The sequence below is a fragment of the Malaclemys terrapin genome, chromosome 19, assembly GCF_027887155.1.
Source record: "Malaclemys terrapin pileata isolate rMalTer1 chromosome 19, rMalTer1.hap1, whole genome shotgun sequence".
Taxonomy (NCBI): domain Eukaryota; kingdom Metazoa; phylum Chordata; order Testudines; family Emydidae; genus Malaclemys; species Malaclemys terrapin.
Window position 1 is genome coordinate 11,953,932 of NC_071523.1, and position 25,340 is coordinate 11,979,271.

At 43.4% G+C, this 25,340-nt stretch overlaps 1 protein-coding gene across 2 annotated transcripts in view; it reads right to left on the reverse strand.

Annotated features, from left to right (window-relative positions):
* PEX14 (peroxisomal biogenesis factor 14) overlaps window positions 1–25,340 on the reverse strand; it is a 99,515-nt gene that overhangs the window by 10,440 nt on the left and 63,735 nt on the right. For both annotated transcript variants that reach the window (XM_054009168.1, XM_054009169.1), the window contains 2 exons: window positions 10,740–10,862; window positions 2,579–2,664 (listed from right to left, as the gene is read on the reverse strand). In XM_054009168.1, coding sequence (XP_053865143.1) covers window positions 2,579–2,664; window positions 10,740–10,862 — 209 coding nt within the window. The remainder of the gene's footprint in view (window positions 1–2,578; window positions 2,665–10,739; window positions 10,863–25,340) is intronic.

Sequence of the window (25,340 nt, forward strand, 5' to 3'; positions counted from 1 at the left end):
ATAAGTCACAAGAAAACACGATGGTAGGAGTTTTGTGATCTTTTTCCCTGAGGCGCTGAGGGAAGGTCCGTGGCTGTATTTAGGAAAATTCTCAGCCTACAGCCGCTTCCCTACCTACATCCAGAAGGATTTCAATCCCACTGCACTCACCTGTCATGTGACTCCAGCTATACCCACAAGGCAGGAGATGCAGAGCAGGGAGAAGAGGGGAGCACAGATATGCAGGGGCTGGGGGACATAAGAGTAGAGGGAAGGGAAAATGACAGAGAGTATAGAGACTGGGAGGCAGGATAGTGGCAGTAAAGAGCAGAGATCTGGGGAAACGAGAATAAGAGAGCAGAGGAGATGGAGCAAAGGTAGAGGGGATCTGAGGTAACAAGAATGGAGGCAGAAAGCCATGAAGGGAGAGGCAAGGGAGGTGCTGATACAGAGGTGTCAGGACACTAGAGGAGTGGTGGCAGCTCACTGACAGCATACACAGTAGCAATGAAATCAAACTCAGCCTCCCCTTGTAAGGGATGGACTTGATCTAACATGTCTGTAGCCATCCCTAATTACTGCGACTCCTTCTGGGACATAGCACACTTGAACTGAGTGTGGAGCGTAACAAGAGTACATTCAGACATAGCATGATTGGGGCAAGAGGGATAAAGGAGAGAGGAGGCTAGAGAGGATGCAGAAACAGCCTCAATTACAAGGGAACTGCATGTCTAACGGCTCCCTTGTATCCTGGCTTTTGGTGTACATGCTTCCAGAGAGACATAATCAAAGGTACGGTTCTGAGAAAGGCCTGAGGGGTGTGGGACAGCAACATCCTCCTCTTGAACTCAGTGCTGTTGGTTATATAGAGATCTAGCTGTCTCCGCAGACAGCTCTCATACGCACACAGTCACTCCACTTTCTTCCATCCACCATTCTGAGAAGCAAGCTGCTTCTGAAATCATAAAGTGCAATGAACAGAAGGTTCTGTTCTGAACCTCCTGGAACACTCATACCAATGGCTTGGCAGGGTGTCTTTATTTTTCAGATAAGGACCACTAGCACAAGCACAAAAATCGAATCATCTGACAAAGGAATTTATGCACCAATTGCACTTGGGGAGCTGACCCAAGGCATCTTTGGCTCCCATAAGGGAACAGGGCCCTCTGCTGGATAACCAAGATGTCTTGTATGTCTGGTTCGGGGTCGGCAAACTTCGGCATATGGCCTGCCACCGGATTACCCTGATGGGCTGCATGCCGAAGGTTGCCGAACCCTGGTCTGGATGGAGAGGGGATCTGCACACAAAGAGAATGGCAGCGGGATGCAGTCTATTGTCACCATCACTGAGACTGTGTCAGAAATTTTAAATAAAAAAATTGACATTTGTGGTAGTTGTCATTTTACAATAGCAATAAGGCCCTCCAGCCAGCCTGTTATGAATCCAATAAGGACCAGTAGCTCCTTCCTCAGCGTCACTCTGGGCATTTATCAACCCCATCTCCTCCCCCCCCCAGCCTTTACAGTACTAAATGGACCAGGAAGGCCAGCATCATTGCTCAACATAAAGAGTCAGGAGCAAGGGGACAATCTGAACAGCCATCTAACGAGCTACCTTGTGCAATCCTGGACATACTCCCCATACTGACCTTCCCCAGGCCAAGGTAATTAATAAAAGGAAAAAATAAAAAGGATCAAGGGGTTTTAAAAAAAATTTAGCTTTAAACATGGGCTTTGCCAAGCACACCAATTTGCCCATTTTTTATAAAAATCTTTAATAAGCCAATTGTTACTTTCTATCTCATTCCAACCTCCCAAACACACACAGGCTTTGCAAGTGAAATGTAATGTACAAGAGTGAGTGGCTGCTACACTCCATTAGTGCTGGAGTCACTTGGCCTTTGCCCCATGCCTTGCTATATAACCAATGCGTTGGGTTCTCTCTCAACAGCCTCTATCATGTTACTCCATACAGAACTGGGGAACAGGTCTTTAGTGACAGAGAATGAGAATATGTCATACCCACCCAGCCAGACAAATGCAGGGTGGGTGTGTATGTCTACACACTTGCTATACACATCCACTGGGAAGCTGATAGAGCTGGAGTTAAAAACCTTCCCTTCAACCTCCTGACCAGCCAAAGGAGATGCGTCTCCAGTTCATGGAGGCAATGTGATCTAGTGGTTAGAGCAATGGACTGGACTCAGGACACCTGTGTTCTATTCCTGGTTCTGACACTGGCCTGCTGGGTGACCTTGAGCAAGTCACTTCATCTCCCTATGCCAGTTTCCCCATTTGTAAAAAATGGGGATAATGATACTGACCTCATTTGTAAAGCACTTTGAGATCTGCTGATGCAAAGCAGTAGATAAGCACTAGGTATGATTATTATTCGTCTTACAGATCTGCTCACCACTTGCTGCATTTCCACATCAGACTGTCCATACAGCTCCACACATACACCCAAAGGAGAACTGATAAGAGCAATGGCACCAAGGATTTAATCGCAACCAGGAGCCAGCCTGAGACATGGGCAGCATTACCATGGTTGTTCCAGAGCACCGAGGCACCTTAGGGGAACAAGGAGAGCACCGCTTACCTTGTAGAGCTGGTGGAAGCCAAAGGCAATCCCTGCCATAATGATCGCCAAAGCACCATAGTCTCGCCATCTGGAGCCTGGGGGACCTAATAGCCAAAAGCAAGAGAGAAGCATGGTCAGAACTTGCACCTGCGAGGCCTTTGGGGATTTGCATGCATCTCACCCAAACACCTAATTCGGGCAGGGTGGTGCTAACTCTTGTTTCCTAAAGCTTAACAGGGACTTCAGGGTAACTCCAGAGAGAGTGAGGAGGGGATCAAAATCACACCGGCAATTAAGAGTCAGGTCAGCTACCTGATCTTTTCTTGGAGAGGACCCACAAATCTCTGCTGCATTGACCCTGGCAAGTGTTTGCACTTAGTATTAGCTTAATCTAGCCTATAAGAGCAAGCTGTGACTACTTTCACAGATCACTGTTTCTGAAACTGGGGAAGGAGAAGAAATCTCAGGAAGTGGAGGAGGGAAAGAGAAAGGAGCAATGTTTTCTAGAAGTGGGGGGAAACTCCTGAATGGGGGGGAGGGGCTAAGTGAGTTTACAAGAAGAAGGAATAGCTAAAAGTGTTCTGTGTCAGTCTTTATGGATGGCTTCCTTAGAATACAGGCACTAATGGGGATTCCATAGCTTTCTTGGCTGAATTAAGAGCAGGGGCCAAGGCATGCCAGAGGTAGCAGAGCCAACTAGAGAAGGTGGGAAGAGGAGTATGGGATACTTAACACACAGTTTTGCACAGGAGCATAAAGATTCAACAAAGCAAAGCAAAGATTCAGTCTGCTCCTCTCCTGCAAGTAGAATCAGAAGACACCTGTAGTTTTCCATCAGCTTCACCCTTTCACCTTCCTCTTGCAGCTCCCATAACACTCTTGCTAAGAATTTTGTACTGCCCCTGGTTTTCATTAATAATAAAGAGGATGCAGAGTGATCTTTCCTAAAGTTTGGTCGCAGGATGCGGGCAGACACCAAAGAGGCGAAGGCTGGCAGGCAGCCTCAAACCAGACAGATCCAAATTTGCATGTAACCTACTAGTGTTTAGGAAACGTAGTCTCCCCTCCAAACTGGGAGACAGAGACTTAATTGGTGGAGATAACTGGAAACCTGCCTCTCTTCTATCTTGGTTGCTCAGTGCCAGGGCCCTACCAAACTCATGGTCCATTTTGGTCAATTTCACGGCCATAGGATTTTAAAAATCATGAATTTCATGATTTCATCTATTTAAATCTGAAATTTCACGATGTTGTAACTGTTGGGGTCCTGACTCCAAAAGGAGTTGGGAGAGAGGTCACAAGTTATTGTGGGGGGGTTGCAGTACTGCTACCCTTACTTCTGTACTGCTGGTGTTGGTGGTGGCGCTGCCTTCAGAGCTGGGCAGCTAGAGAGTGGTGGCTGCTGGCCGGGAGCCCAGCACTGAAGGCAGAGCCGCCGCCGGCAGCTGCACAGAAGTAAGGATGGCCTGGTATGGGATTGCCACTCTTACTTCTGCGCTGCTGACTGCAGAACTTGGCCCTCAGTCAGCAGTCACCACTCTCCAGCTGCCCAGCTCTGAAAGCAGCAGCTCAGAAGTAAAGGGTGGCATCGTATGGTATTGCTACCCTTATTTCTGCACTGCTGCAGGTGGGGCATTGCCTTCAGAGCTGGGCGCCGGCCAACAGCCCCCACTCTCCAGCCACCCAGCTCTGAAGACAGCGCAGAAGTAAAGGTGGCAATACTGCACACAACCCCTAAAATAACCTTGTGACCCCCCCTGCAACTCCCTTTGGAATCAGGACCCCCAATTTGAGAAACGCCGGTCTCCCCCATGAAATCTGTATAGTATAGGGTAAAATCACACAAAGGACCAAATTACATGGGGGCGTGGGGGGGAAGACCAGATTTCACAGTCTGTGATGTGCATGACTTGGTCGTGAATTTGGTAGGGACCTACTCATTGTCCATGGAGATTTCCTGCTGCCTACCCCTTCTTGCAGGTGTCTCATTGCAGGAATTCTTCCGAACCCCAGCCCCCCAGGCTCTACGGATAGAAAATGTGCCCATTAAGGAGGCATCATGGGAACCTGCTACCTTAGGACATGGTTCCCAGCATACCCACCAAGTGGAAATCTGAATGAATCAGAACAAAGCCTGTGCCACTTGAACTGGTAGAATGGATAAACAACAGTAGTTTGGAGAGCTAAATGAGTGGGGAACCAACGATTTCTGTGAGCACAGCACCTGCAGCTTTAGCATTTCAGAATCTCTTATTTATCCATTTTTATAGATTCTAGGACTGGAAGGGACCTCGAGAGGTCATCGAGTCCAATCCCCTGCCCGCATGGCAGGACCAAATACTGTCTAGACCATCCCTGATAGACATTTATCTAACCTACTCTTAAATATCTCCAGAGATGCAGATTCCACAACCTCCCTAGGCAATTTATTCCAGTGTTTAACCACCCTGACAGTTAGGAACTTTTTCCTAATGTCCAACCTAGACCTCCCTTGCTGCAGTTTAAACCCATTGCTTCTTGTTCTATCCTTAGAGGCTAAGGTGAACAAGTTTTCTCCCTCCTCCTTATGACACCCTTTTAGATACCTGAAAACTGCTATCATGTCCCCTTCTCTTTTCCAAACTAAACAAACCCAATTCTTTCAGCCTTCCTTCATAGGTCATGTTCTCAAGACCTTTAATGTCTCTAGAACTCTGCTCAAGATACAATACCCAGTTCTTAATAACACAACTTTTCTAATCCCATTTCTCATCCCAAATCTCATCTCATCACAACTAGGGCCGGAATCAGACAAAAGGAAATCTAGTGTAACGCGTGGGGGTCAGTGGTGCAGTTGGGATTTGAACCCTGGATCTGCTTGGATTTCCAGTACTCTGCACTGAACCCCAGACTAAAAACATCCTTCCATGACAAACTAACTCAATCGATGGTGAGCTCCCAACCATAAAGGGTTAATTAATCCCAGAGGTGCTATGGGTCCAAAATGTGCCCTGTGAATGGACTGTCAGGCCTCCCCTAGGTGTTCCCACCTACCTCCCAGCTGCTCTGACCTCTGGTGGAATTAAGAGACACCTGTAGGTCCCTGTCAGCTTTGCCCTTTCACCTCTCTCATCTCTCCCTCTGTTCCTGTAATGCTCGTGCTAAGAACATTTTATTGCCCCCTGGTTTTCATTATTAATGAAAAGGGACCAGAATGATCTTTCCTAAAGTTCAGAGAGTCTATAAAGACAAGAAGCTGAAATGCCATTTTACTCGTTTTAGAGATGTGTGAAACAATTCTGTCTTGTGGCAAAAAAAAAAAAAAAAAAAAAGAGAGAGAGCGAGAGAGAAAGAAACTAAACTGGAGAGAGACACAGGGAGGACTCTGCATCAACCATGTGATATTACAAAGAGGGGAAGGCCACACGGAATCAGAATTGTGCTTAAGATCCCCTCTCAGGCTCTCTCTCTACCAATTGTTATCTAAGCACAGGACTGAGACTTGGAACGCCTGAGTTCTCCTACACTGACTTCCTTCTACATTCTTGGGCACTTGCCAACTGCCTTGACTTAACCTCTGTGCCTCAGTTTCCCCATCTGTAAAATGAGAATAGTAAGACTTATGCTGTGAGGGTCAATGAGTGAAGGAGGTGAAAAGCACTAAGTCCTTCAAACCGTACTATTCAGTCAGAAACTGAGCCGTGCTTCCCTTGTTCATCACTGGAGATACTAGGCTTCCATCTGTCCCTCACCACTCAAGGTTTCCATAGGCCAATATTGCACTACACTGAGACACACAGTTGTGCTGCTCTAGCTTCTATTCTGACCTAGTCATGGGGAAGGGAGAAAAATAACACTTGCCACTTCCATTAAGTGTTCTATCAGAGGGTCTCAGTCCTTCATAAATGTTAATGAATCCTCAAAAGCCCCTGTGAGGCATGGAAGGGATGTTGCTCCCTTTTACAGATGGGGAAACTGAGGCACAGAACATTTAAGTGATCTTTTAAGGTAGCTCATTTGCTACAGGCAGCTTCCTCTATTGGACGGTGATCGCTTGATAGGTATCTGCCCAAGGTCACACAGGAAGGCTGTATAAAATCTGCATGAATGGAGTCATGGAGAGGGACGTAGACAATCCCTAAGTGATAAGCAAATAGCTTTGCACACCTATCTCAGAAACTCCCCTGATTCTGCTTGTAATTAAGGGGGATAGAAAGGTAAAAAAATATATAAACCCAATTAATCATTTAAATATTTAAAGTCAGATTTTTGTCCTCACTCCCGGATTAGTGTATTTCATAACACCAGGAGCAGACAGCCCGTTTTTTTGTTTTGTTTTTTTTACTGGGGGTTCATTTCAGAGCATGTTTAAACTAGTCAGATTGAGTGATGCTTCCAGCAACTAATCGCATGTCAAATAAAAGATATTTTATGTAATAAATTACCGCTACAAGTAATTCAAATGTCATTTATCAGTTTTATTATCAGTCAGGCAAAGTCTTGTTTCTCTATATTAATCAAAATCAAGCTTTTTTTTTTTTTTAAGCAGTTTTGACACCTCTTGGCAAAAGTACAGGAAAGGAGAGAAGGAATTACCCCCCTGGAGAAGGGGTGAAATGGTACAGGAGGCACCAAGCTCAAAGACAATGACTGGAAACTTGAGAAATTTATTTCCCTTTGCCCCCCAAAAGTTACTGTTGCTGCTCTAAAGCCAAACCAGGGATAGCTTCCACCTCTGGCAAAGTCTATGCTGTTTTTAAAGACTCACGGGGCTTTTTTTTTTTTTTTTTTTTTTTTTTTAAGTACTTATATGGCTAATAGCTATTGCCAATGAAAGATCAGAATTTACTCTACTGCCTCCACTCCCAGCACAATCTGTGCAGCAAGAGGTATTTAAATCGTATAATTTGTTTCCTGCATCATCTCCTTCAGAACAGACGGCGTTACCAAGACTGCAGGAGCCCAAGCACAGTGGAATCTGGTGGGGCTCATAGGATTTAAGTTCAGCTCTCTGACTGGCCTGTTTTGTCCCTTGGGTACTTTTGAGCACTACCTACAGAGGTGCTCAGACACTATGGTGGTGAGGGTCATACAAGAACATAGAGTAGATAGAGAGCAGAAACAGGTTCTTTCCTATACAGTGCAGCGCCTGATGAATCTACCAAAGATTAAGTGGCTTGGTAAACTATCACAGAAACAACTGACCTGGGGCAGATGTGGGCCTTTGAAGAAATATCCATCAAGCTATCACCGTCCAACAGATAAAGCAGCCTGTAGCAAATGAGCTACCTTAAAAGATCATGGGGCCAAGTCTACAGGGACACTCTGTCCTGCAGCAGAGTGTAACCCGCCAGCCATAAGGCAATTCATAGATTATTACTTGTGCATTTCCAACAGCGTGCAAAGCGCTGGATAGGCAGATATGGAGACAGGCCTATATCTAACTAGACAACATCCAGCAAGGGAGAGCCAAGAGGAATGGCAAAAGCAATGCAACCAAAGGGTGAGTTGAGGCATGCATCTTTTTCATTTCACTATTATTCTTTTTATAACCACACTTAGAGGCTCAGTGTAAATACAAGGGTCTTCAAAGAAGCAATGGGAGAAGGACAGAGGGGTAGGACACTGCCTAAGCTGGCCCCCTTTGTGCTATCCCGTGTGCTTTGGGATTGCTAGAGAATGTAGTGTTTGGTTCACAAGTAGAAGACCCCGCACTGTTGCCAACCCCAAACATTCAAAAAGCAAAAGTCGGGTCCCCCCGCAAAAAAAATCACAAGGCTGGCTTAAAATTATGAGATTTAAAAACAAAACAAAAACTTCTGAGTTCTTCTTATTTGCCTTCTCATTTTTGAGCCTTTAGGGGCCATGTTTTCAAGCTTATCTATGCAATTAGGAAAGCTAGAAACTTACATTTTTTTAAAAAGCCGAGATTCTCACCGATTCGCAGAACTCCAAGAGCTGGGGCTCTAGAGGAACACCATATCGCTCAAAGCTTGTGATAAAGTTGTGAGCGCTGGCAACACTGGCATTGTTTTCCAGTTTACCCTCTGTGCCTCTTCACGGCTTTGGTGGTTTTAATGGGACTCTATGACATACACAGAGCAAAGACCCTGCCTGCACTGGGTCCTGAATTGAGCTAGTAAAAACTGCACTTGGACACAGCTGTCACTAATATGGGGCTAAGTTCAGTTTCCCTGACCGAGATAGCGAGGGTCTGATTTGGGGGTTATTTTCTGTGACCATGATAGCTAGAGATTAGATTGAGACACAAAATTCATATTTCAACCTCCTTTCCCAAATGTCTGGAGGCACTGAGATCTGGATTCTTGTGCAGCCCGTTACAGACAGCAAAGCCCTCATTCCAAACCTTCCTCTCACCACACCAAAGTTCAAGGTATGTCGGAATGAGGGAGGTCATTTTGGATCATCTCTAGTGATAGCCACATTGCGCCATAAACTAACCACTCCCACCCAGAGCAAGTCTCAGCACATGGGTTGTGGAACGGTGCTCGAATTCCGCTACTGTGTTTAAACAACGTTGTACCTAGCATGAGGCCTAAATAAAGTGCCAAGTTCAGTGCAAACAATAGAAACACTTTATGCCTCACAAGGCAATAACACCATCACTTAGCATTTACATGGCGCATTTCATCCTAAGATCTGAAACCACTTTACAAAGGAGGGTAAGTAACATTAACCCCGTTTCAAGAGAGGGTTCCTGAAGCACAGAAGTTAAGTGATTTGCCCAAGGTCACACAGCTAAACCAGTGACAGAGCTAGGCATAGCAGCCAAGTCACCTGACTCCCAGTTATGAGCCCTATCTGCTGGACCACAGAAAGGACATGGGTAGATGGGTGCATTACCTGCAACACCAGAAGGCATCAACATTATCACAATGACACTGTTTTAGGAGCTACTGACTGGCAGAAACAATAACAAGCTTAGTCCTTGGTACTTGGCAGGTAAGTGAAGGAAAAACTGCTTTTCAAACTGCCAGCCCCACATGTGAACTGAACAGTTCCTCTTGATGGATTTTTAATGGTGTGCGCATTTTGGTTTTTATTGTACGGAGCTTAGATACATTTGCATGTTAAAACAAACCTAGCAAAAAGTATACATAAATCTTAAGTCTACAGAGATTCCATTGGGACTTTAAAAATGGTGTGTGTATTTTAATATAACAGCCATATATACACATATACACAGTATATCCCAAAATGTTGCAGTCCTTCTTTGAGATTGGGGGGGTGGTTGGAGAACACTAGGAGAAATGTTTTTGAAGATAAATAAGCACCATTATTATTTATAATTATTTGTAATGCCATCGGATCCAGAGTCCCAATCACAGGTAGCGACCTGTTCTAGATTTTGCATACACACTAGGAAGACATAGTCCATGCCCTGAAGAACTTACAATCTAGTTTGCTGAAATTCTTTAGTCACCTGTCTTGAGCGATCAATGATAAAAATCAGTCACTCATGGAGGTAAGTCTTCCAATGAACGTGGAGCAGAATTATACTCAGTACCTTTCTGGATAGTTTGTGATGGATTCCTAAAAGCAGGAATTTGCCTAATAAAGGTGAACTCTTGTACAGGTTCCGTTGTAAAATAAATAACTAAATAACTTTGCTCTTTTATAGCACCTTCTATCCAAGGACCTTATTCTACTATTCAAATATTAATGAATTCAATCTCATAAATCCCCTATCAGGTAAGGAAGTACTATCCCCCAATTTTAGGGAGGAGAGGGGGAAATGAGGCCTACAAAGGTTAAGGGACTTATCCAGAGCTATACAGTGAGTCAGCGGCAGAGTTGGGAACAGAAACTAGATCTCTACACCATGCTTCCTCAGCATAAGCAACGACAGACTATAATTTACCACATTAGTCTGTGGACTAATATAGCTTGTACCTCAGCTGCCTTGTGTGACACCATCTTGTGATTGTGTCTGCTGTGTACTTATGTCACTTTCATCAACAATTAAAAAGTGTATTTCAAGTAAGATCAGGGGTGTGACTCTGACAACAAGTGGGATATTTGCTAGAAACAACCACAGCAGATTCCACTGTTTCCTGGGATTCAGCATTGCAAACTAGTATAATTAAAGGAGTACAGAGGTAAGAAAGCAGATAAGGAATAGGATTGCAAAATCATTGCATAAAATGATAGGACCAGGTGCTTTCAAGAGGCTACTTACTGTACGGCACGAGGTGAGGGGGCTGCGTTGGCACCAGCTGTGTGGAAGGACCCAGGGACTGTGGCTCATCTGTGGTAGTGCCCGACTGCTGGAAAGCCAGGTCAATTTCTTCATCCGTCAGTCCTGGGGGAGAAGAGGAAACGAGATCAGTTTAGCATCTTTACTCACTTGATGCGCCTGTAATTAAATCTGCAAGCCTGGCAGAACCCTTTCAAGCTGCAGAAGGATTTTGGTAGTGATTCGAGCAGCACTGCCTCCCCGATTTCGGATTCACTAAAATCACTCCCTCTCTTCTCTCTGTTGCAATTTAACCTTAAGCGACAGAATATTAGCCTCAACACTGCTTCCAAATGTGGCTCATTCAATTTCCTTAATTTATCCTTGAGTTTATTGCTGCTTTAGAAGTAGTTTTCTATTGCAATTCTCCACTCTTCCCCCGAAAAAAAGATACCATCAACTGCAAATGTGGCTCATTTTAATCTGTAATGGTGTAAAAAAAAAAAAAAAAGAGGGGAAAAAACCAACAATAATGCATGAAAACAGACAGGGAAACAAAAAACTAATTATTGGGTTAGACGACTAATTAGTCTAGATCGTTTCCAAAGACGGGAATAATTTGCTTTATTTTATGACAAATGCAGAAATAAAAAGAAAAAATCAGGACTGACTGTGATTAGTATGAATGGGACACAGAATGCAAGGAGGAAATAAAACTAACAAAACAGATCAAAACAAGGCCAAGCTCAAACTTTCAGATTAGCACTGTCCCAGCCTACTACTGCCTGATTATATTGCTCTAGGCCAGCCTGGTTTTTATTTCGTACATCGCTGCAGCTATGCTGCACACACGGTACATTGTGGTGCAGTCTTTCCTGTCACTAGAAAATGCGAAGGTGCCCATCTGTAGGCGGCCACAACATATGGAGAGAATTTGGCCTAAGAGGGGAAAGAGAACAGCAGCTGAAAGATTCATGATGACCAGCATCTGTGAAGGAAGCAAGCACAGATGGATGGCTTTTTCAACAGGAGAAAATGGGCTCTAGCAAAAGAATGCGCTGCTAGGATGGAGACCGCAATGTGGGGCCTGGGAGAGTGTGCACTCTCTGTGGAATGCCATATACTGCACACAAAAGCAGGTAAAAGGCCAGGTTCCTGCCCTGAGGAGCTTACAATCTAGCTCAGGCACCACCACCACATCGGAGGCTGTCTCTGGACTGCTACTTATTAGATGCATAGCACTGACAATGCATCCGATCTTCAGAGAGTTTTATATTTATTAGCTGATCTTCATAACACTCCTGTGAGTTATGTTACATAGTATTATCCCAATATTACAATGGGAAAACTGATGCACAGAAAGGTTAAGTGACTTGTCCAAGGTCACAGAGAGTTGTCAGTGTCAGGAATAGGATAATAAATCTGAAGTTTCTAGCCCCCAGTCTTGTGCTCAGACAACACACACACACACACACACACACACACTCACTCACTCCACCTGTGTTGGATGCATGCCTCATCAGAGCAGAGACCAGAAGAGACACATGAAAAACAAAGAGAGATGGTCTACATCAACTCAGGCTTCTATTTTAAAGTCCCAGTAGCAATATTTATGGTATCTAAACCATGTTAGAAAGCAAAGTCCTAATAAGAAAGGAACGGCTTTAACCAGTTCATAATTATCCAATAGAAGAGAGAGCATAAGCAGATGCCAGCATTGTAGATCACCAGCAACTGTGGAATTTTATAAAGCTGGAGCCAGACACACAAACCAATATTAGCTGCTGGCTGCAAATGTGGTTCTCTCTAAAAAGGGGCATTTTGTTCTATTTCCATGCAAAGGTAGCAGATGTGATAACATTTAACATTGAGGAACATACAGTTAGTTATGGAGGATACTTTGTCCTTGAGATCTTCGGGCTATGAAAAGAACAGGAAATAATACTCATTGTTTCCCGCCCCCTCAATTCTCAGCCTGTTTGGGAAAAAGAAAGTTTTACAGATAAAATTTCTTGCATTATTCTGGTCATGCCCACTAGCGACACGACAGTGTCACTATTTCCATTACAAAATCCTGTTTTACCAGGGAAGGAAAAGCTCATGTGAATGGTAATGAGATATGGAGCCTTTCATATCTAGGTTGCTGGTTTGAATCCAGCACAAGTCAGGAGGGAGTGAAAGTTGCTACCATCCAATGGCTATTCTGTGGCCTCCATGAAGTAGTCTCATTACTCGTCGACAAATGTCTGCATCACAGAAAACACTACCAAATTGGTCCCCCTGTTAATAAGCAGAGGACAAGATTGTAACAAGCACAGAGACTGAACACTGTCAATCTGGCACTTTTCACAAATGCTAACAAAAATGTACAATATATTTGTAAAAGTCTTTTCTCAGGAGTATATAATTTAGCCATCAAAGTTCACTTTGGATTGAAATTTGCCTCACACACACGCACACCCCAGTAGCAATTTTTCCAAACTCAGGTATGTCTCACTTTGTTTTCCAGGCTCAGGAATGCAAAAAATTGTATCATTAATATAAGGACATGGGAATTTCTGTACCAGATCAGACCAGTGGTCCATCTAGCTCCCCGTCCTTGCGCCACCCCTCCTCCCCCGTGTCCTGTCTTGACTTACCATGATGGCTGGACTGCTCTTTATTAAACAAATTCAAGTAACTTGACCTCACTCCACCTATGTCCCTTCTGGCTTGCCTAAGCCAAAATGAAGTTAAGGGTCTTGGTACTACCCAGAGACAATACTTCAGTAGAGCCCATCAGCTATTTAGAGAAGAGAAAGTGCTAGTGTAAGTGACACCAGGTCACTATGTTCACCACGTATCATGGCAGAAGAATATTTCTACTACTTGGCTCTTCTTGGGTTGGTGCTGGTTCATGGACAACAAACCTCAATTTGAGTTCTAGAGTCCATCAACTTCCACCATTGGCCTCCCACCACAACTTCCACTAAGAATTTATAGTCTTTCATCATAGAGGCATCTAAAAAACATTCACAGTCTTGTTAATTTCTCTTATCCAGTATGAATTTAGCAACCCAAATATAACACAATCTCTCTTGGGTGTACAACAGTGCTACAAAATCTAAAGCCTGGTGCTTAATAGGATTGTCTTCGGGGACAACTGTGTCAATAGAATCATATCAGTATAATAGAAGATTCCCCCCCTCCCAACCCTCGCCTCCCCCCAGTTTGAAAGGCAAACATTTTAGATCTTCTGGAGTTGCAGCAAGATCAAGACCATGCAGAATCCAAAAGGTTAAAAGGAACAATAAAGGAAACTGCCAATTGTAAGTGAATTATATTTGGCTTTGAAAGCTAAGCCACGGCTATATTATAAAAGGCATCTCTTTGCGTTGTTTACCATCACCCTGACTAATGCAGGCCTTTTTTTTTGTTTTAAATAATCTCATGCAAATTAGACACACACTTCCTTCCAGTTGATTGCTATCTGCAAGGAATAATCTAACCACAGAGGGTACTGAGAAAGGACTGAGCCGAGAAGGATGTAAGGAAACTGCCTTCACAGCCCTTCAGAATGCAAACCTCCCCCGCCTCCCATCTCTGGTCCATCTATCTCATTCCTCCTTAGAGCTGCTGCTTTTGTAAGAATTCGTCATAATTTTCATAAAGTCATAAAATTTTCTTTTTAGGTTTGACGGTGTTGATTTGCATTATCTGACACCCAACAGTGCTTTGCATTCAGATGTCCTTGTTGCCTTTCTTTCAGGAACTTCACTATTGTTGCCATTTCCGATTTTCAGGAAAACCACCCAGCCTCTGTAACTTGTAGTTAAACACAGAATCAAAACAAATTAGAGAATGAAGTAGGGAGGTAAAAGTCCCCTCTGCGCCTGGGATTTTGCAGTTGGGAAAGTGATGCACAGAGAGATTAAAGTGACTTGTCCAAGATATCACAAGCTGGGTCTACTCTACAGACCTATATTGGTATAACTATGTCACACTGGGATGTGAAGAATCCACACCCCTGAACAAAGTAGTTATAGCAACCTAATCCACCCCCTCCCCGCAGTGTAGACAGTGCTATATCGACCAGAAAGCTTCTCCCACCGACATAGCTACCGCCTCTCAGGGAGGTGGATTAACTACGCTGACGGGAGAAGCTTTCCCATCAGCATAGTAGTGTCTTCACTAAAGCGCTACAGCAGCTGTGCTGCTGTAGCCCTGTACATGAAGACAAGCCCACAGTTAGTCTGTGGGAGAGCTGGGAACTGACCCCTGATCTGCTGCGTCCCAACCCCGTTCCTTAACCACAGGGCCAGCACTTCCTGGATAAAACATGAGGATAACATAGAGTAGGGAAAAGCCCTGCATGAGCTGGGAGATGGACTAAGTGAGCTATTAAAACTTTTTAATCTTCAACATATGCTCCTGTTAGGGCACTTTGTTCATTCCCCATCCTGTGTGGGTATTGTTCCCTACATAATATTTGCCAGAGCTTCACCCAGTTTAGTGACTCAAGCAACAGGATTTTCACTAGTTCTCTGAAGGTAGAATTGGTTTTGACGAGAAAACTTCACACTAGGAGGATGAGAAACTTTATCCCTCCCCCAGCAGAAAAAAATGTGGAGTCACATTCTTTTGTCGGTTTCAAAAGCCGGCTTTACTTTCGCTTTGTCTAATGGACTGGCTCCAGGGGCTGTCACCACACCTGCACTTCTACAGAGACAAACAGGTGGGTTTTTTCCCCTCCCCTCACTGTTTCTGTTAAAAAGCAAACAAAACAAAACTGGCTGACTTTGTTTAGTTGCAATGAATCACCTGTCTGCATGATGCCTGTATCAAATCACATAACTGAAAGGAAGACCTATCAGCAGGTATCCTGAAATGACATTACAGTCCTGTTCCTGAAAGCCATTGAGTCACCTGGTCTCATAAGAACATGGTCACAGTTTAACAGAATCACCATACAAGCATCCTGGAATCTGATCCACATTAATGATTCTACCTGTTCAGAGGCAGTTCCACGCACTGCTACCTGGGTCCTTTTAATCAAGATGCCAGTACTATTTTTCCTCCAACACACAGTCCTTTGAAAGAGTTCATAGAGTTTCATACATTTCACTGGGGTCAAAGGTACAGTCCCTTGATCCTTCTCCTTCCATATGTCCTTGATAAAGGGCCAACATCAGGTCAATTTCAGTGTAAGGTTTTACCAAAACCCAAGGTCAATAGAAACATCTCTGTGATTTTTTTTCTACATTTAAATGAAGTCGTTTATTTGGATCTGAACACTTCCCAGATGCACTTGTAACTCCAGTATTGTACAAGCACATGTGAACCTGAATGTCAACATGAAAATGACCAGTCTAGTTTAATTGTCAAACAGAGAAAGGAAAAAGGTAAAGCAATTTTCAAACTAATTTAGAGTGCTTTGAATTATTTCTGCCTTAATAATCTACGGCACCGTTAATTACACAACTGTGACCTTTATTTATATATACACACACACACACACATATACATATATATACACACACATACACACACACACATATACATATATATATACACACACACTGTTTAATGTGCCAGAGGTCCCTCTAAGCAGCATCCTGACTTGACAACAGTGCCTTCCTCTCAGTTATCTTACATTAAATTAAGAGAAAACCTGATTGACAGCACAAGGCTAAATATTCAGCTGAGCACCCAGGAAGGAAAGGGTTAAAAGTGGCATTTCTCCTCCTCCGCCCCCCCCCCCCCCACACACACACACACATTAAAGAAACCCTGGCAGCAGTTTCTCTTCCTGGGCTTTTGGAGTCTATAATAAAATGAAGTGTAATGGAGGAGAGGAGGGCAATGTCAGAGGGTGAGGGTTTGGGAGAGAGGTTGTTAAGTATCTCCCTCTCCTCAGCCGTGTTTACTCCATTTACAGGACCCTGAGTGATTGATATATGGACAGAGGGAGAATAAGCAGGCAGTTGCTGCCTCCCCAAATATCAGAGTGGTGGGAGAGACACCCTCAAATGCCTAAAACCCCCAAACTCTCTTTAAAGTGCTCAAAATTAAAAAGGCAGAAGGAGAGACTCAGCCAGGGAAAGAAGAAAAAGTAAAACAGGGGGGAAATTTTTATTTATTATTAACATTTTGTTGGAACAGTGGAGTGCAATAAGGACTCTCAGAGCCGTTAAAAGTCGTTGGGTGACCTGCAGACCCCTATTTCCCAGAGCCTTGTATAAAATTGAATTTTTTAAACATAAATTACATGTAATGACGACACTGTAAAAACTAACAGTAATGGAAAGCTGTGCTGTATTTCATTAGCCTGTATTATTCCGTGCCACCTGATCCAGCCGGGCCTTGTTTATGAGTTAGTGTGTTAGCAGATGCCGATGGAAGCATTTGCTTCGACCTTGCTCTTCTCATTGGGGCATGAAATTACGACGGCAGCACCTTGATATTACAGCCATAAATACAGTAAACTGCAAATTTAAGCCAACGGCTCCTATTGTCTCCGAACATAAAGCTGATCGGTATTTATTTAAAAGGAGAACGAAAAAAAATATTATATATCACCTTGTTTATGGGTCTGGTCCCCTCCCCCCCTTAATCTGCCTTATTCACTTGGTTAAATACTAAACAAACAAACTAAATCCTCCCTATTTTCTACTGATTAAATATTCTCATGAAATGAGTATTGTTTTCGGAAAACTGGATCAAAGTATTTCCACCCTGAACAAGAAGGGGCTGGCTGCTGGTTTAGTGTATCTTTAAATGAAAAATCAGGCACAAGTACTGCAACTTTTCTTCTTTGTTTCTAAATGTGAGAAGTTGAAAATATACTATGAAAAAGTTGCTACTGGTGTGAGACATACAGAGAGACATACATATTGTGTATGTTTTCTTCCAGTTATCTTCTATTTTAAAATATGCCACTTGTTAATGCTATTTCAAAAGGTGGCAGCAAAAGAACAAAAATAGAAAAATAAATTTACAAAATAAGAAATAGGTGCACACAAGAAAATGGTAGATCTCTCCCCTTAAGAAGCAGGAAAAGCTTGGAGCATCGTCTCCCATGGGCATTTTGGGTAAATACCCATTCACTAAGATGCCCACAAAATATATTAAATATAGGAGAGAAAAAAATCAACACAAAGGCAAAAGGACACTGGGTTATTGCAAAGCATATCACAGCATAAATCACAGCATTATACGCTAGTGCAAAATGTATTTCATTGGTGGTTTAAAGGAGAGGAGACACAGTTTTGCCTGTCATAAGAGAGGTCAGGTCTTCCTCTTTTAATGCAAAGAGAGCTCTCCATTTGTATGAAGTATGTTATCTCTGTCCCACCCAGGAAAAAAGGGAGGGATAGCCAAAGCAAAGGCTTCCAGTACTAAATTATACATTTCAGGGACCCAAATTAGATTAGATAAATCACTAGAAATAGAGCATAGGGAACAATCATGGAGGAGGAGGAAGTGGTTTGATTATGTGATGTAATATAGGAGGTCTTATCTATTTCAAAATTCTGTGAGGCTGCCAGATGCAGTAACATGGCCTCAACAGGATTTGAACTCATCACCTTTGAATCAACAGACTGCTCACTTTGGTTGTCACAGATTTTTGCACAAGCTCAGAGACGATCAGAAGTGCTCATGGTCTTAGTTACAGAGCGCTCCAAGTTTTGTCCCTGAATATGGTCAAATTCCTATGTCACTACTATATGCAAAAACAGATGGAGATTTGTCTCTTAGCTCCCAACAAGGAAGCAATTGTCTATTAGACATATCAAGTCTTTCTAGGTAGTGGTAAAACCAGCAAACAAGACAGAAGTGAACTACCCCTCTATGTAACCTATATAGAGATTCCCAGAGAGAGAGAGGGAGAGGGAGAATTTCCAACCTCCCCTCCCATATTTATTTTTAGGTCTCTTGCCTACAGCCTTTCATTTCTATCATCAGAAATTTTATAACAGAATGATGGGGCAAGCAAGGGAAGAAGACAGTTTCTGCCCACTCCAGATATGCTTTCCCTTCCATGCTGGATGAAGCCTATCTGGCTAAGCTGGCAACTAAAGTCACAGCAAAGGGCTGTGAGGTAGCACCCTCTGTTGGGTAACTGACTCAGAGAGGAGATGGCCTGAGACTGCCACATGCAGGGCCAAGAGCCTCCAGATAACAGAAGTGATTTTCAATGCAGCTCCATATGGAGGTTAGGGGAGTCCACAGCAGGAAGCCAATTCCGAGGTAGAGTAATTTACCAAGAATGGAAGATGATTGAAACTAAATCGTCTCAGGAACATTTGCTTGATGTAAGCATTTGCCAGCATGTAAATCCACCCCCTAAAAAAACCAGATAATAGAGGAGTAAGCCTAATGCTGTCATAATATAAACACTTGCTACCACTACGACTAGGCCTCCTTGGAAATGGGGCTCTGTATTCAGATAAATGGACTCCTGATGCACCTAGCGACTAATTCCTGTTCCAAAACCTCAGATCGCATAGTGTGGTCTGAGAGTCCTTGCACACGGACAGCTGGCAGGTCACATGGTGCTGACTCCTTCTCCTCATTACTTTATTTGTATTAGAAGTAGTACCAAAAGCCCCCAGCAGAGATCAGGGCCCCATTGTGCTAGGTGCTGTCCATACACATAGTGGGGGGAACTCTCTGCCTAAGAGTTCACAGTCTAAATAGACAAGGTAGAGCAAGGGTGAGGGAGGAAACAGAGACACAGAAGGGGGAGGTGACGTGGCCAAGGTCACAAGGCAGGTCAATGGCAGAGATGGGCAGAGAACCCTCTTCCGAAGAGTCCTAGTCCAGTGCCCCGTCCACTGAACCATGGTGCTCCTTTTTTCCAAACTGATACTACAGGCGTCAAAAGGGTCTAGGTACCTGTAAATGTTGCTGGAACAAGGAGCAGAGGCCAGCCTAGATGCCTCCATTATGGCCCATGACTAAAATAACAGAAAGAGGGAAAGAGGAGGAACTAACAGGAGGTGCTGATGGGGATCTTAGACAACAGTAGGACTACTCGAGCCACCACCAGGAGATGCTAGTGGGAGAAGAGCAGGGAACTGGATGCATGTGAAGGGGAGCCAGTGGACAGATTATCAAGGGGAGTAGGTATCTAGGCAGCACACGAAGGGAGCTGGAACAAGAGGGAAGGGTACCTAGAGACTGGGCAGCATGTTCAGGGAGTCGGTAACCAAGAGCTATCGCACACATGCAGGGGAGAAGGGAACCAGACAGCAAAGAGGCATGTGCGTGGAGAGAGAGGACTCAGTCAATTAATTGTATCCACCTGCTTTTTCTTGTCTTTTACTTAAGATTGTAAATTCTTTGGTGCAGGCACTCTTGTTCTGTGTCTGGACAGCACCGGGCACAATAGGGCCTCGATCCATCAATGGAGCTCTTTGGTGCTATCACAATACAAAGAATATATAACAACAGTGCATGGAAGGGGAAGATGACATTAAGAACAGATAACGACACAGTGTGATCAGTTGTTTGGTTGAGGTTTTATTAAGGACAAAAAGGTAATTGAATTAAACACAATTAAATTACAGCAATATTTTCCTAATCCTAATTTTTCTGGTAAGCAATTGCTATAATTGTCATAGAGATGCTGTGTGACTGAAAATGAGATTGGAAGGTAGTCCACGAAACCTATTCTTTGCTAAAGTGGGGACCACGCTAAGAACTCACGTTCCGAAGGATCCAGGAGGAAAAGGCAATTTATTCCTACTATGGGCTCACTTCTCTGACACTTGAATAGTTTTTGGTCTACACAGCACACAAATTAACCAGCTGTATTATTGGGCGTGGAGAGGTGGGGAAGAAAATCCTCACCAAATCTTAGTTTAAAAAAGTTAGCTATAGAAAGCAGCATGGCTGCCAATCTTAACAAGAAACAGAAAGGTTAAAGGACTTTCATACAGTTCCTAAGTGTGAAAAAAATGTCCATCCTTAACTCTTTAAAAGTTATTTAGTAGCAGAGAATGATTAGAACGATACTGACGTTTGGCTGATGTACAATCTGGGAGAACATTTTTTCCGGGTGGAGGGGGAGAAAATGTCAGTATTTTGGGGGTACAGAGGGAAAAGCTTGAGGTTCTCTTTCAAAACCAGGTGACAAACCCCCCCTCCCGAATTTCAGGAGGATTTTTTTAAAGTCTTATCTTTAGAATTAAAATATTAAGCTATATTTCCAAGTCACATGAGCTGACTTGCATCTTTCAAGGCACAACCTGCCATACTGATCCCTTCAAGACCTAGGCTGACTGATTAACATCACTACAGAATTCTAGCACAGAAGACGGTGGGGGGCATTCTGGAGGGGGCAGCGGGAACTCAAACAGCTCCTTTGTTATTGCAGGGGAGCTCCAGCAGGAACAGCGGCAAAAGCTCAAGAGTCTCCTTTGTTGAGTGCTAGATGCTCAATGGCCAACTCTGAAGACACACTCTTTGCAAGGCGGTTTGCTCCCAGCACTGAAAACTGAAGGCAAAGGCCTCCAATAGTCCAAGGTACGAGAACTGTTGGCCACATACGGACCTTTCTTCAAAGTTCCCATGTAAGATCAAATTAACTTAAAGAGGAAACGTTTTGAATGGTGGAGAAGAGAGGCATCATTTTATAGACTGACAGGTTTGGTTAACTCTTTTAGTCAGGATTCCCTTGCTGGAAAGTGGTTCTGGAATTCACTGTCCAATCGTCGCCAACTTTCATACAGAAACTTTTATAAAAAAGGTTTATCCACTTATGCCACATGGCTCTGCATCTCTTGAAAGACTTGGAATGAATTTGGATCAGAAAATTCACGTCGACCTGCGGGACTGGAAGACTAGTATGAAATTCCAGACCCAGAGTTTTTGAAGTCTGAGGTTTTGGAGTAACAAATCTTACAGAAGTACTGATGACAGCTTGTTAGCGAATGCAGGGCATATTAAAGAATCATTTAACAGGATTTATTAGGATGCTTTTTCTATATAAAAGAATTAAAAATCTTGTCTTCAGTTGCCATTCCTGGTTCTTTATTTTACTCTAGAATTTCTGATGGCTCCAGTTGGAAGGGAATCTGGCATATTTTACATTACACAATGGCTATCAGGGAGTACTCTCTACAGCTAAGATTGATTGGAATGTATTTGCCTTGATGTTTCTTGCTGCCTCTGTTACTATCAACATTTTAAACTTCACAAATGAACCAACTAAACAAATCAGCCCAGGGAAATGCCAAGGAAAAAACATCTAAAATGTGTAGCTGTTGACCCTTTTAAGTGTGCGACAGGCGATGAGACACACCAAAGGCACACTAAGTCACATACAATACTGCCATGTGTATTATGCCCTCCTTACATCAGGAAGTGTTGCAATAATGGGGTGAGCACAATTACCTACTACTGCCCATTCCCAAAGCCAGAGGAGAATGCTCTACAGAAATGAACACAGGATAGAAGCCAGGAACTAGGGAGTTCTAAATCCTTCTCTGTCACAGATTCCCTCTATGCATCATGCAAGTCACCTCACCTTTCTGCCTCAATTTGCCCATCTGTAATATGGGGATAATGTTGCACACTATATACTTCATCAGGATATTGAGGGGATTAACTTGATAAGGAAAAATCCATCTAAGTGGTAGTATTATTATGACACCTCTGATTTACATCTCCCTGAAAGTGAGAGACATGCCAATATACTAATATGAGGAAGCGTGGCAGCTAGTATTCATTACAGATTACAAATCACACCTGGTTTCTTTATTCTTTTTTGTTTTAGATACATCTTTTAAATGCCATTAAAACAATGTTTGCTGAATGCTAGTACAAAGCTAGCCACCTGTAAAATTAAAGGCTGATGGTGCCAATAAAAGTGTTGAAATACATTCTATTTAAGAGGTAATCCTGCTTTGTAATTTTAAAATATATTTTTAAATTATATCTACCTGCCCTTCACAATTCTGTTGGTTACCTCATATGCATTTAGAAAACAACCATCTATGTCATCACACAGGACACTGATCGCAGGTGGGGGGTAAGAAACAGCAGCAGATGAACTTTTAAGAAACAAAAATTTTGTATTCGGGTTATGTGTACTTAGTAATAAAGGCGAAGGGAAGACAGACAGAAAATACAGGGGACATGCAAATCTAATGGAAAATGTTCCATTTAGACACAAGAGTGTTTTTTTCCATGAGTCTTCAGCAGCTCTTCCGAGTTCTGAAGAAAACTAAAGAAGTCTGGATAAAATGCCCAAAAGACGACTCACGCTAACAATAGTAAAAATAACGAAGCAGTGGAAAATACTATGGTGACTACACATACGCACACAGCGTATTCGAGTGGTAAGGTATAAAAGGAGTTTCATCATTGCTCTCTCTGGACATACACAAAACATGGTTCTCTAGGGTTACGATTACCATGCCAATACACCTCCGGAGTTTTCTTACTTGTATAATAAAAAACCTTTACGCATTTGGGTTCTATTAAAATTAGGTTTCTGGGGTGAACACTCAATTGTGATTTCAAGATTTGCTTTCCATGAACAGTGGTTGTTTTCTGCCAGTGAGCTCATTGGCTGGAATCTTCACAGAAAGCAGACAAAAGAGAGGCAAAAACATGGTTGAAGTAAATTCATTTAAAAACTGGCGTGAATATTCAGAAACATTTGTGGGTATGTTACTGAGCATCCATTAGACTAGATGGTGGGGCAGCTGGAGGGGCTGGAGATTTTCCAGTATCCTTTCACATTGTGCCCGGACAGGTCTTGAAGTTCTGGTGTCTGGAAATACTTTCTAGACAAATGAAACATCTTTCAAATATAGCGGGGGGGATGAGAAGAGGCAGACAGACCCTAGATGACACTGAACAGGAAACTCACTTAACAGGGGCCAAAACGCGAACAAACTTCATCTCTCAGCACATAGGGGTGCACAAAAAGCTTCCCCATTATCTGCACAGAGTTGGGCTCAATGATAAAAGGGGCAGGAAGGGCATGCTTTGCTGATTCCTGTCACTCCGTATCCATCTGAAAAGCTACATCCTCGAAGTGCAGGAATGATGCCAGGCACAAGTGGACCACTCTCTGTTGCAGCGGAAGCTGCTGCTTGATGTGATGTTTAAGTGGCAGATCTCTATGCAGTAGCTTGTTCCCTCGGGATCCCTACCCCCACATTCTTGAGTGCCAAGTGCAACGACTGGATAGAACAATTTATCCTTTACAACAACTTACCACTGCTGGTGGGCAACTTGCAGCCCGTGGGCCACACGCACCCCGTCAGGGTAATCTGTTGGCGGGCCGCGAGACAATTTGTCTACATTGACCGTCCGTAGGCACAGCCGCCCGCAGCTCCCAGTGGCCGCGGTTTGCCACTAGCATCTGTGCCTGCAGATGGTCAACGTAAACAAACTGTCTCACAGCCCGCCAGCGGATTACCCAGACAGGCCGCGTGCAGCCAGCAGGCTGCAGGTTGCCCACCGCTGCTTTATAGTCACTGCAGTGTCTGAAGTTCATCAGAATGACTCCATTCACTTCTTCCCCCATTTTCTCCCTAGTTTTCTTTAACAGTTCCTCGCGCCTGTCCCAGGCGGCCTAGCGTGAAGCAAGTTCTGCCTTCATGATGCAATACCTGGAACTAGGTGAGGCCCCAAATCCTCTGATCACTTAACCAACAGGCAACAGCAGCTTGTGTTCTTATTGACAGCACACAGGTGCTAGTAAATACCAACCCCCAGGGTATTCTCTGTAAACTCATAGCCGCCACCACCTTCTCCTCGCAACTCCTAACACACACATGCTCGCTTTACCGACACTGAACTCACACCTCACAAACAAATTATTTAACTACTCTGTTCCCCAAGGAATACAGTGATCATTTCAAATGCAGCTCCCTGCTCGCCTCTCACATACACGCAACAGCCTGATAGGTTAAATGCTGCCATTTAATTACCGTAATGGAAGCTGCTATTTTTTGGTTCCCCTGAACTCCTCTTCTCTCTCGCTCTTTTTAAACACACTCAGAGTCATCTTTTAAACATGTATTTTATATTTCTGGGTTTAACAGCTGCATGCTCCTGGTTACTCTAGGAGTGGGAGCAGGGATATTCTTCACTTAAGATATGAGAAACTGGTCTTTTAAATGCTCAAAGAGAGGGATTGGGGGAAATGTAGCAGAAAGAGGCAAATGCCAAGCACTGTAGAGACAGCCTGCCCTTTCATCTACTTACATGATTCTGTTTGGACTGTGGCGAATACAACTAGTTACAAACGAAGCTGGGGCCTGTAGAAGGAAATACATAAAAATAGTCTGAGAAATTATGCTGTCTCAACAACAACATATTGATTTATATTGGCACCTTAGCACAATATGGTGTTCTAAGCTCAGGACTGGGAGCAAGGAACTCCTCTATTCTAGTTCCAGATCTGGTACACTGACTCCTTCTGAACCTCTGTACCTCAGTTTCTTCATCTGTAAAATGGGGATAATAATAGTTTCTGTCTACCTCCCAGCAGTGTCCTGAGGATTAACATTTGTAAAATGCTTTTAAAATGAAAAGGGCTAACCAGATGATGAAGTACAATCAGAAAGGAGTGTAGAAAAGGAGATGATAATACTTTGCTTC